Below are 12,500 nucleotides of genomic sequence, written 5' to 3'. Positions count from 1 at the left end.
CTTGTATTTTTATCTCCTTTCTCCTCAAATCATATCGAAGTTTTCTCTTCTCCGTCTCCTGATTGGCTGTCGTCGAGCCCTTCCGATGACATCATCGCGGACTCACCCGGAGGGCGTATTCCACCTTGATGATGTCACAGCCGAGCAGGGTGGGCTTCAGCTTGGGGACCCGGATGGTCTTCGCCTGCCACATGTCGCACATCCCGGAGATGATGTGGTTCCCTCGGACCGCCGACAGCTTCTCGCACGACACCTGAGACAGAACCAGAACCGGAGTTTAGGCCTCACCTCAAAGCCCCCCCCCCCCCCCCCGACCCGGTCCGTTACCTTGGTGCGGCCGTCCACGGCGTAGGAGTGCGTGGCGATGATGGCGGCCTTCGGCACCACGATGCGGGAACACGTGTTCTCGAACTTGGCGTTGATGCTGATGTCTTCGCCCTCGCAGAAACCCTTCCTGTCAATCTGAGCGCTGATGGACACCTGTCCGTCAGGGATGAACATACAGGTGACCTTCTTCTGTTTGGAGGCTGCAGCCGGAGCCTGGGGGGAGGGGGGGGGATTAAATAATCCAGATTCATGCTTCTTCTTCTTCCAGTTGGTACTTTAATCATCTGTCGTTGCTTCCTCACAAACCGCCGACTCAGGAAATAACAAATAATTCTGACGTTTTAAAACTCTGATCTTCAGACGGAAGTGAAACCGACGGTGATGAAAGGAGGAAGTCGGAAAAATGACGACGCTTCAAAAAACCGTCAGGGATCAATAAATCACAATAAATATGAAGAAGTAGTTTTAATGTTTCGTTATAAAATCTTTAAAATGTCAGAAGGATTTCCAAAATGTTGTGAACAAAGACTCTGCTGAAAGTATGACATCATAAACTCCTTTCAAAATAAAACTGACTTCATGACCTGAAGTCAGTGCTCATTGTGTTCGACCTTTCAAAATAAAACGTACCAGCAGGTCGGGCTGGTTGACGTCCAGCGGCTCCTCCACCTCGAACTCCCGCTCGCACTGCAAAGCACTCTGGGAAGGCCGGCGCAGGTCCGCCCTCACGTAGTACCGGACCGACCCGAACGTCCCTTTGTAGGACGACACCAGACGTCTGAAACGAGAGCGGAGCGTCAGCGGGACGATCCGATGGAAGCGACGGGCCGTGGGATCGGCCGGAGGGACTCACCCAGCCGGCGGCAGCTCGAAGCCGAACTGGAAGCTGAAGGTTTTACCGGCCGGCAGCAGGAAGCAGCCGTCCGAGTCTGCGGCGACAGAGAGGAGACGGGTACATGAGCAAGGCAGCAACAGACAGGAAGTCAGGTGTATCATCATCTACTTCCTGTTTTCAAATTAAAAGCTCCATTCATTCACATCTCTTGACTGCAGCACATTCAATTCGACCTCAGTGATCTCTGACATCACTTCCTGTCACATTTAAACGCATCACCAGCAGCCGATTGCCGCAGTGCATCATGGGTGTTTAGATGACGGTAACCGGATCCAAAACACTCAAGGAAACTTAAAAACAGGCAGATCCTCGGGCAGCTTCTGCAGCCTCCTTTTATCGTCTGTTCCAGACTAGTGGAAGTTTATTTGAATGTTTATTGATCGGAGCACTTAAAACCATTTTTCTGCTGCAACAACGAATCAATTAACAGAAAATCAATCTGCAACTAAAATACTTGTTTTTCTTTTTTTCGTTTGTTTGCTGTAAAGTTTTCTTGATGGGGACAGTAACTGAACATCTTTCAGATGTTTGAGCTTTTATTTTTTAACTATTTACTGTTATTACATCAATCAATAATGAAAAGAAGGATATAAATAAATGCTGCCTATCATTTTTAATACGAGGGAAAACACCTTTTTAATGAAATGTTTTAAGAAGGGCTGCAAATATCCATTATTGTTTGGATCCAATTAACGTGCATATTTTCATGCTTCATATTTTGGTCAATAAAACACCATCGAAATATTAAATATTAAAAAACATCTTCACATCTGACATCATGTTATTAGTTAATTCTTTTATGTTTTATGATTTGATCATTTTAGGTTTAAGAACTGACTGAAACAATAATTAATTGTCGGATTATTATTATTATTATTGTCGGTGTACCTCTGCTCAGCGCCTCCTCCAGCCGCACCTCCTCCTCGTACTTCAGGTACTCCACCTCCCGGCTCCGGCGCTCCCTCCCGCCGCGGTGCTCCACGCGGGCGCAGCCGGCCCCGGTGACCCGGAGGCCGGCCAGCCTGCAGGGCTGCGCCGCCTCCAGCTGCACGGAGCCGGACAGCTTGTCCCCGCTGCAGTAGAAGGAGCGGCCCGGTTCGGAGAGGACCAGCTGGAACACCCGCAGCTTGTTGACCGGATACAGAACCATGACGGAGGCCGGAGTCGCGTTACCGTTACCGGTACCGGTTCGAGCAAACAATAAAATAACGATAGAAGGTGAAAAACCGTGAATATAAAGTGAATAAAGGAGATATTTGTCGGGAGTCTCGGTGGTTTTCTGCCGGTAAACAATCGGAGGTCCGTTTTATACCGGAAGAACCGGATACCGGTGAGGGGTGCCCCCCGGTGTCCCGTTACTTTTCCAACCGAGGGGATCGCACACGTGGACACGGTGAGCCCTTCGGATCAGGGAGCTCTCCGATTGGTCGGCTCCGGTGGTCAGCCAATCAGAGCGCGAGAAGGACGCGTGGACGGCTCGTGCAAGTGGCGGGGGCGGGGCCTGTAGCTGGAGGGCCATAACGTGAAAGTCTGAGTCATCGGAGTGAGAATAGAAACGGAATCTACTGTGAAGCGAACAGAACCGCCTCAGAACCGGAACCAGAACCGGAAGAGGCTCCGAGGTCGGTACCTGAAGGCCTCTGTAATGGTTCCATGACTCATATCTGACCAACTGAGTCTGTAAAACCAGTTCTTCAATACAATAAACTCATTTAATTAAATTATACATATTTGACATTCATCTTTTAACTTACCGTCCGACGACAAATGAACTTCTGTCTTCGTGAACCTGCCACTTTCAGAAGATTCTCCACCAGGGGGCAGAGTTTCAGACAGACTCGTGTCCTGAAGGAAAATACCATCCTGTTCGAGCAGGACGTCCTGGACGGTTCAGTTGAAGCAGCGAGCAGTTCCTTCCAATTCTTTATCCACTTTTCAGACTCAAAATTCAGTTCATTTAAGTCGTAACACACACACACACACACACACACACACACACACACACACACACACACACACACACACACACACACACACACACACACACACACACACACACACACACACACACACACACACACACACACACACACACACACACACACACACACACACAAACAGACACACACACACACACACACACAGACACACACACACACACACACACACACAAACAGACACACACACACACAAACAGACACACACACACACAGACACACACAGACACACACTACATTTCATTTATCTGACTCTTTTATCCAAAGACTTACATTAAGTTAATTTCAACATGAGGGTTCAAACCAGAACAACAAGAATCAAGAAAATACAATTTCTTCAAGGAAGCCAAACTGGTGTTCAGAGTCAGAACCATTTTAAGATACTAAAGTGCACAAACACTGCCCTCTGCTGGATAGTTGGTTCCATTCTGAAATACCATCAGCTGATTGGCTGAATCTGTCCAGGTTAGCAGGTTGATGATGCTCAGGTGTGCTACCTGCAGCTTTTCAAAATAAGAGTTCATATCAAACAGCTAAATAAAAATGTTGTGAACTGTCTTTTTTCTTTTTTTATTGTAAATAAAAATGTTAGTTTTCTGGAGTGTTTTAAGCCCTGAATTCTGTCTGCAGGTATTCATTTCAGGCTGAAGGCAACAACCTCAAAACTGTACGTGGTTTTATGGAACTTTTATTGTGTTCTTGTTGGTAAATTATTTTGTTTCTGTTAATCTCAGTATAAACTGATGTTTTAAGGGCCCGTCAAGGATTTTAATGCAGATATATAAATTAAGTAATTTGTTTTATTCAGTTGGAGTGTTAAAAAAAAAAGAAAGAAAAAAAAAGGATTCACTAAATAGTTATTGCTAAATAACTAAATTAACAAACACACTGGAATGAATATGTTGGTAAATCAATCTGAACCGACCTGCTTCCAACCAAATATCCAGTGAAACACATTCAGGATTAAAGTGAACTCTGGTTGAACTCACCAGCTGCTGATCTGCAGTCTATATCAACTGGAACCAGAACCTGGATCCACAAAGAACAGAACCACCGAACCTCTTGAAACCAGCAGCACCTGGACACCATCAGCTTCAACTACTCTTGAACAGTTTGCAAACAGCTCTACTGCCACCTTTTGGTACGGAGGGTCATTAATATTAAATTCTCTGCAGCCCTCCTGATGATGTCGCCTGCTTGTATCCAGGGCAACGGGTTTTTTTTCTTCCTGTCAGCTCAGACCCACAATAATGAAAAGTCACTGAATGAACTTGTTTGATTGATCAGTGATTTTTTTTTTTTTATTACAGGAAGTGCAGCAGGTAAAAAACAAACGTGTCAGCGACCAATCAGCAGCCTCCTTTGCTGAAGGGTCACACACCTGTCGTCCCTCCTCCAGCAGCCAGACATGAAACCCAAAAATTAAAGAGGAAAAAAAAAAAGATTCAATCGAGCGGATTTACAACTGATAAAGAAAAAAAAAACTGGTTCCTCCTCAGTTTGTTTAAATATATAAATACTATAAACAGGAAGTAAAACGTTGCCGTGGATACAGCGAGGATTGTTCGTTGATATGAAGGAAGATGAAGTAGCAGAATTGTGTGTCATCAGCTGCTTGTCTGCGGTGCATCATGGGTAATCAGAAAAACATCAGCGCATCACTGTGACACTGAAGAAAACCTAAAAACAGGACAATTCTCAGGCAGCTTCTGAACTGTCTTCTCTGATGTCTAAGTGCAGGTTTATTCTGGATGGACATCGAGGTGATGACATCCTCAGTTTTTTTTTTATGCTCTTCCGTATATTTGACCTCTTCCTGACCTCCTCCTGACCTGCAGGACGTTTTCCCGCCAACACGATAAGAAACCCAGCAGCCTGAAACGAGTCTGAAGAACCGACCCAGAAACAGTTCAGCTCACCCTCCTGATACAAAGACAGGCAGCATAAATTAAACACCAGTCCGTTTGTCTGTACCGGCAGCAGGTTAAAGGTCAGCAGGTCAAAGGTCAGCATGCTGACGGTCCCCCCGACGACCTTCAGGATTGACGACCAGAGACGGTCGGCGATCGTCATCTGTTCAACTTCTCATCAAACCTGAAACAGAAACAAGAAGACGGTTCATCAATAACGTTAACAGGTTTAAAAGAACCATGAAGGAAAGTAGAGTGACAGTGGAGACGGTAGATGCAGTAGAGACAGTAGAGTGACAGTAGAGACAGTAGAGTGACAGCAGAGTGACAGTAGAGTGACAGCAGAGTGACAGCAGAGTGACAGCAGAGACAGTAGAGTGACAGTAGAGACAGTAGATGCAGTAGAGACAGTAGAGTGACAGTAGATACAGTAGAGTGACAGTAGAGACAGTAGAGTAACAGTAGAGTGACAGTAGAGACCGTAGATACAGTAGAGTGACAGTAGATACAGTAGATACAGTAGAGTGACAGTAGAGACAGTAGAATGACAGTAGAGTGACAGTAGAGACAGTAGATACAGTAGAGTGACAGTAGAGACAGTAGAGTGACAGTAGAGACAGTAGATGCAGTAGAGACAGTAGAGTGACAGTAGATACAGTAGAGTGACAGTAGAGTGACAGTAGAGACAGTAGATACAGTAGAGTGACCGTAGAGTGACAGTAGAGACAGTAGATACAGTAGAGTGACAGTAGAGACAGTAGATACAGTAGATGCAGTAGAGACAGTAGAGTGACAGTAGATACAGTAGAGTGACAGTAGAGACAGTAGATACAGTAGAGTGACAGTAGATACAGTAGAGGCAGTAGAGACAGTAGAGTGACAGTAGAGTGACAGTAGAGACAGTAGAGACAGTAGAGTGACAGTAGAGGCAGTAGATACAGTAGAGTGACAGTAGAGACAGTAGATACAGTAGAGTGACAGTAGAGTGACAGTAGATACAGTAGAGTGACAGTAGAGACAGTAGAGTGACAGTAGAGTGACAGTAGAGACAGTAGAGTGACAGTAGAGGCAGTAGATACAGTAGAGTGACAGTAGATACAGTAGAGTGACAGTAGAGGCAGTAGAGACAGTAGAGTGACAGTAGTAACAGAGGGACAGTAGAGTGACAGTAGAGTGACAGTAGTAACAGAGTGACAGTAGTAACAGAGTGACAGTAGAGTGACAGTAGAGTGACAGTAGTAACAGAGTGACAGTAGAGTGACAGTAGAGTGACAGTAGTAACAAAGGGACAGTAGAGTGACAGTAGAGTGACAGTAGAGTGACAGTAGTAACAGAGTGACAGTAGAGTGACAGTAGAGTGACAGTAGAGTGACAGTAGTAACAGAGTGACAGTAGAGTGACAGTAGAGTGACAGTAGTAACAAAGGGACAGTAGAGTGACAGTAGAGTGACAGTAGTAACAGAGTGACAGTAGAGTGATAGTAGAGTGACAGTAGAGTGACAGTAGTGACAGAGTGACAGTAGAGTGACAGTAGAGTGACAGTAGAGTGACAGTAGTAACAAAGGGACAGTAGAGTGACAGTAGAGTGACAGTAGAGTGACAGTAGAGTGACAGTAGAGTGACAGTAGTAACAGAGTGACAGTAGAGTGACAGTAGAGTGACAGTAGTAACAAAGGGACAGTAGAGTGACAGTAGAGTGACAGTAGTAACAGAGTGACAGTAGAGTGATAGTAGAGTGACAGTAGAGTGACAGTAGTGACAGAGTGACAGTAGAGTGACAGTCGAGTCGGTCTTACTGGCGGATGGCGTCGGGGATCTGCAGCCTGTCGGTGGGGATGAACTCAGAAAGCTGCTGAAGACTCTGAATGAAGCGGATCTTCCTGCTGAACTTGTCACTGTGGACAGAAGGTCAAAGGTCAACAAGTAGTAGCTGTAGCAGGTGGTTGCCATGGCGTCCGTAGGTGGTGCAAAACGTTTTCTTGACACGGTTGTCAGGTCGTTGCTATGATGTCTGCAGGGTGTTGCTAGGTGGTTGCTATGGTTATCCGGTATGCGGTGGTTGCTAGGTGGTTGCTATGGCTATACAGGCCGGTGGTTGCTAGACTACTGCAGCCAGTTGGCTCAGACCTCACAGATTGCTACTGTATCCAGGATGTTTGCCGGGGTGTTTCTAGGTGGTTGCTAAGGTGTTTGCAGCGGTTGCTATGTAAGTCATGTGGTAAGTGATGTGTAGTTTTTAGTTCTTTCAGAAGGAGGAGTGGTATCATGAGGTGGTTGCTAGGCAGCTACACTGGTTTTACTGAACTGTCTGTGATGGTTGTTATGGTGACAGTTTAGGTGTGTGTGTGTGTGTGTGTGTGTGTGTGTGTGTGTGTGTGTGTGTGTGTGTGTGTGTGTGTGTGTGTGTGTGTGTGTGTGTGTGTGTGTTGTGGACCTGATGAAGGGTTTGACCACGGTGATCAGAGCTTTGATGTACCACGCTGGATGAACAACCAGCAGCCCCTTCAGGTCCTTCTTCAGCCTGCAAACACATGATGACACTCGTAACACACCTTCGTTGCCATGGAAACAAATTGTACTCTCTAACAATCCTTAAAAAAAAGTTTACAGCAACTTCCATCAAAAAGCTGTTTGAGATATCTAAACAGACCAACCCCTCAGGGTTACCGTGGTGACTGAAACATCGTACCTCCTGTCGATGGAGGTGTAGCACTGGTGGAGCCACTTGATGGACGGCAGCTTGTTTCTGGGAGCCATCGCACACAGGTAAACCAGCAGGTAGCTCTCTGACACCATCAGGTCCAACGTGCCCACGATGTACCTGCAGGTAAACAAACAAACAAACAAACAAACAAACAGACTCCTTTCAGTGCTCGTCCTTCCTGCTGACTCACCTTTCTCCTCCCACAGATCCAAACTCACCTGAACAGGTTCTGCATGACGTACTCGTAGTTCTCCACCGTATTCTCCGGCAGGTAACAGGAAGTGAACAAGATGATGGCGTTCATTCCATCTCCATAGTAACCTGACAACCAATCACACGCAGAGGAGTCACAGTCCGACCTCATGCTCCACAGAATAGAACAAACACCTGAGCCTGAGTGACCTCTGATCTCTTACAGGTGTGTTACAGGTGTGTTTCAGGTGAGCGTGACCTCTGACCTCCGTGTGACAGGACCTGCAGGTACGGTTCCAGGACGCTCATGTTGACGTGGTATTCGTGTCCGGAGATGCAGAACTTCCTCCAGCGGCGCCCGCTGCTGTCCACCTGATCGAGCTCCATCAGACCCTCGGACTGCTCCACCGGGCTCCTGACCACGCCCACGGCCCCGCCCATGGCCCCGCCCCTGCCCATCCGAGGGAGGTCGTCTGTCAGACGCAGGTCAAAGTACAAAAGTCAGCTGTTCAGGTTGATGCAACGTTGGTTAGCGTAGCTTAGCATAAAGACTGAACACAGTCCGTCTGTCCCCCTGTCTGTCTCCCTCCCCGTCTGTCTGCCTGTCTTACCGTCCCACTCCAGTTCGTGCATGCTGTCCGGCAGCGTTCCCGTCTCGCTGTCCGACGGCGTCTCCAGAGCTTCCAGGTTGATGTCGAGCGACGGCGTCTCCGACAGCGCGGCGGCGGAGAAGCTGTCGTTGCTGTCGCGGTGGCTCAGTGTGAGGCTCAGAGACGGGGCCACCAGACGTTTCTTGGCCCCGCCCCCAACGGTACCTGACAGGGCGAGGCTGGTGGGCGGGGCTGAGAAGTTTAGGGGGCGGGGGCAGAAGAAACAGGACATTTAGAAAAACTAAGACCAGAATAACTTTTCTTGTTTATCGTTCGTTCGTTGTCCGATTCAGAAACAGATAACGTTATAAAAACTAAAAAAAACGTGTTTTCACCTGGTTGTCTGCCGCCTCCTGCTGGACCGTCGGCATCCTCCGGACCTCCACAGTCCTCCGGCAGTGGTCTGGACCACCGAGACAAGAAACATGAAAGAACACAAGACGAGAGAGACCAGGTTCATTTTAAAGGCACATAGATGTCTACTAGCACCTGTTAGCACATGTTAGCTTATGTTGGCAACTGTTAGCATCTGCTGGGTACTTTTTTTATCGATTTGATTTCAGGTTGAAGCTGAAATGTGACCTCTGACCTTGGGAAGCCGTCATCCTGCCACTCCTCCATCAGCTCCATGTCCTGGATGTTGGAGGGCCCCAAGGCCCCGTCAGTGGTCCTGAAGGGGCCGAACACACCATAAACATCACTGAGTTAAAGTGACCTGAACCCAGATTGGACGGGTGGTGAGTTCAGGGACACTCCGGTGAGGACGTTTTAATATTTGTAAAAGCTGCTGAGTTTTAGTCTTTTATATGAAAACCAACATCTGTTGTAAACTGTAATCAATTTATTTCCTGTCAACTGACTAATAGTTTCTGCTTGTTGTTTAATTTATTACAAATATCATATTTTATTTTATTTTGTTATTTTGTATGAAAACACGTTAAAAATGTAAAACAGTTCAGTATTTCCAGTAAAAAGTGTTGCAGCAAAAGACTCACATTTCATGTACAGAAAATACTTCTTTAAAGTAAAAGTACCTTTGAATGTGAGTAACTGAACACACACACACACACACACACACACACACACACACACACACACACACACACACACACACACACACACACACACACACACACACACAGAGATGTCAGTGGATCACAGTGCTCCAACCAGACTCCATCCCCTTTTCTTTCATTTTAATCTTCATCCTGGTTTTCCTGTTCAACAGAAAGATGTGTTCAGGTGACCCTCCCTGTCACCTGTCGACAGGTGAGGCTCTTCAGTTCGGTATGTGTCCGTTCAGTGAGCAGCTCATCGTTATCCTAAAATCTGAATCGGATCAGACCGAACCAACCTGCCTGACCGCTTCTCCTCCGCTCTGCTCACACAGACACACCTGAGCACCTGAGGAGGGGGCGGGGCTCTATTGTTCCTGCTTGTTATTGAGCTGGCACACCCACCCAGATAACCACACCTGTGTGTGTGTGTGTGTGTGTGTGTGTGTGTGTGTGTGTGTGTGTGTGTGTGTGTGTGTGTGTGTGTGTGTGTGTGTGTGTGTGTGTGTCACAGGTAAAGGTGATCAGGTGTGAAGCAGAGAATTGGTCGTCCTCCTCAGCTGAGGGTTTGTGTTTCCACTGTGGGGCCTTCAGGGCCCAGCTGGGAAAAAACACTGCTGAACATCTGGCCAATAGACTTGAAGGGTTCCTCTGAAGAGTTCAGGGTTCTTTGTGTTTAACGATGTTTCAAGAGTCCTTGAAAGGGTCCATAGTGTTCGAGGAGGTTCAGAGTTTTTCAGGTGGTTTTAGGAGTTCTTGAAGAGTTCTAAGAATTCAGGTTGGGTCCAGGGTTTGTTCAAGTAGTTTTAAAGGTACCTGAAGAGGTTCCACAGTTTCAGATTAGTTTGAAAATGTTCCACGAGTTTTAGGAGGATTCCAACCGCAGGAGATTTGAGGGTTCCTGAAGAGGTTCCCAAGAACCAGAAATCTTTATGGGGATTCCAGGATCGGTGCAAGAGAGGTTCAGGGTTCTTTACAGGACTTCTTGAATCTTTAGGTGGTGTCAGAGTTCTTGAAAAGTTTCCAGGAACATTTACTGAGGTAAAAAGGGGGAATTGGTATTGGTTTTTCCGGTTTGTTCAAAGGAGGGCTCTTTAGGAGCTTCAACAAGGGCTCAGAGAGGTTCCACCGGATCCAGAGTTGACAAATGTACTCGAATTCTCAGGAGTTCTTGAAGAAGTTCCAGATTAATCCACTTGTTCTTTAGGAGGTTCCAGATCTGCCTGAGATGCCAAAGATAGACTCGGGTTTAGATCGTTCTAGAAGTCCATGAAGGAAGTTCCAGGATGCACTAAGTGGGACTGAATGTCACCTGAGAGGCGTTCAGGTGTCAAAGGGGGTTCGGACAAGTCTTCAGAGACCTTCAGGGTTTTTTAGGGGGTTCCAGGGTTCTTTAGGAGGTTCCAGGAGACCTCTGAGATCAAACCGATCAATAACAAACCAATTGTCAAGGAAACGGACTGAGGATCAGGATCTGTCTGCAGCGGAGTCCAGCTCAGCTCCACAACAAGACAGGAAGTCCGCTGACATCACTTCCTGCCGATCAAAACAAGCCCAAAACACTTAACGCACCACACCGACGCCTTCACTGACCGTCCAGGAGAACGAGCGTCGGCGCCAAAAAACACAACTTTAGTTCAACTTCCTCTTTTTCTGCTGGAACAGGAAACACACACACACACACACACACACACACACACACACACACACACACACACACACACACACACACTGTGAAACCGGAGGCTCTGCTGTGTTTCTGTCTAAATGTTTAACGTACCTGTCCGTGTGCTCGGCGGTGGCGCTCATGATGTCACGGTGATGTCACGGCGTGTTCTGACCAGCATGTATGACCCACTGGACGTCCGAGTGTCTTCCTGCTTCCTCTCTCTCTCTCTCTCTCTCTCTCTGTGGGAGTTCCCACTCTGACTCAATGGGATTCGCTCGCCCCCCCCACTCTCTCTCTCTTTCTCTCTCTCTCTCTCTGACAGGTCGGTCTGCATTTCACAGCGGAGCCGGCGTCTGATTGGCCAATGCTCACCTGCCCTGTGCAGACAGGTGAGGCTGCATCACTTCATTAATATCCACCAATCAGCTGCTGAGGCTATTTAAAGCCGGGGGATGTGCCAGGGTGTCCTCGGGGTCCTACTGCCCATCAGCAGTTTTATTTTACTTTTTTTTTGATAATTTATGTTAATTGTTTTTACCTTTGGAAATTGAAAGTGAGAAAATTTTGAAAACTTTCAAATGTTTCTGATTTAAACAAAGTTTTGATCCTGAAACCAAAACAACTGAGACGCTAATGAAGGTGTTTGATTTGTCTTATTTTGAAATGCTTTGATTGACAGGTCTGGGCTGCAACACCACCACCAGAATAAAACTTGTATGTTGCTGTTTATTGTAACTTCCTGTTGCTTCAAACTTCCTCCTTGTTTCATAATAAAAGCATTCCGCCTTCTTCAAAAGCACTTTATTGTGAAACAGTAACTGGAGGTGTTTTATTGATCATTTTGTCTATAAAAATTAGAAAACAGGGAAAACTGCCCATCGTGATTTATTAGTCAATCGTACATATGAAGAAACCTTAAAGGGTCATTCCGCTGTGTTTCCTGTATTTTAACTAATCAGAAGATATCAAAGTTGAAAGGAAACACGGAAATGAAACGTTTAAATTTTCTTGATGGACATCAGAGAAAACTTCTTGTCTGAGACACCGTGGACATGTTGATAGGTTGAAATGAGCCTTTAAGGCTCCGCCCCCTTATGACAG

At 46.6% G+C, this 12,500-nt stretch overlaps 3 protein-coding genes across 4 annotated transcripts in view; all 3 read right to left on the bottom strand.

The window, feature by feature from the left end:
* The window catches only part of LOC138633820 (thioredoxin-interacting protein-like), a 3,690-nt gene extending 1,102 nt beyond the window's left edge, over positions 1 to 2,588 (bottom strand). The window contains exons 1-5 of the mRNA XM_069720291.1: positions 2,111 to 2,588; positions 1,181 to 1,256; positions 958 to 1,105; positions 328 to 540; positions 107 to 253 (exon numbers count right to left, since the gene is read on the bottom strand). Of these exons, the coding sequence (XP_069576392.1) occupies positions 107 to 253; positions 328 to 540; positions 958 to 1,105; positions 1,181 to 1,256; positions 2,111 to 2,372 (846 nt within the window). The 5' untranslated portion in view covers positions 2,373 to 2,588. The remainder of the gene's footprint in view (positions 1 to 106; positions 254 to 327; positions 541 to 957; positions 1,106 to 1,180; positions 1,257 to 2,110) is intronic.
* A 553-nt stretch (positions 2,589 to 3,141) lies between these two features.
* On the bottom strand, positions 3,142 to 11,882 carry bnipl (BCL2 interacting protein like). Its single transcript, XM_069720292.1, has 10 exons — positions 11,511 to 11,882; positions 9,265 to 9,345; positions 9,011 to 9,078; positions 8,637 to 8,867; positions 8,292 to 8,498; positions 8,052 to 8,154; positions 7,819 to 7,950; positions 7,564 to 7,650; positions 6,926 to 7,024; positions 3,142 to 5,313 (listed from the first exon to the last, which is right to left on the bottom strand). Exons 1-10 carry the CDS (start codon positions 11,537 to 11,539, stop codon positions 5,289 to 5,291), a joined length of 1,062 nt encoding a protein of 353 aa, XP_069576393.1. The 5' UTR covers positions 11,540 to 11,882; the 3' UTR covers positions 3,142 to 5,288.
* Positions 11,883 to 12,268: 386 nt separating this feature from the next.
* prune (prune exopolyphosphatase) overlaps positions 12,269 to 12,500 on the bottom strand; it is a 5,373-nt gene continuing 5,141 nt past the window's right edge. For both annotated transcript variants that reach the window (XM_069720286.1, XM_069720288.1), the window contains exon 9: positions 12,269 to 12,500. This exon is cut by the window's right edge and continues 673 nt beyond it. The gene's annotated coding sequence lies outside the window, so the exon portion shown is untranslated.

Source organism: Brachyistius frenatus, unplaced genomic scaffold (assembly GCF_029030835.1).
Source record: "Brachyistius frenatus isolate BFR_SWC_R1_liver_20210118 unplaced genomic scaffold, ASM2903083v1 Contig_237, whole genome shotgun sequence".
Lineage (NCBI taxonomy): Eukaryota > Metazoa > Chordata > Actinopteri > Embiotocidae > Brachyistius > Brachyistius frenatus.
This window is presented reverse-complemented; position numbering and strand designations above follow the sequence as displayed.

Excerpts from the sequence above, each read along its gene's own strand:
- bnipl (XM_069720292.1), bottom strand. The coding sequence starts at position 11,539 with ATGAGCGCCACCGCCGAGCACACGGACAG. Across the intron at positions 8,155-8,291 it reads GCAGGTCCTGTCACACGGAG|GTTACTATGGAGATGGAATG; the intron begins GTCAGAGGTCAC and ends ATTGGTTGTCAG. Across the intron at positions 5,314-6,925 it reads ATCCCCGACGCCATCCGCCA|GTTTGATGAGAAGTTGAACA; the intron begins GTAAGACCGACT and ends TTTCTGTTTCAG.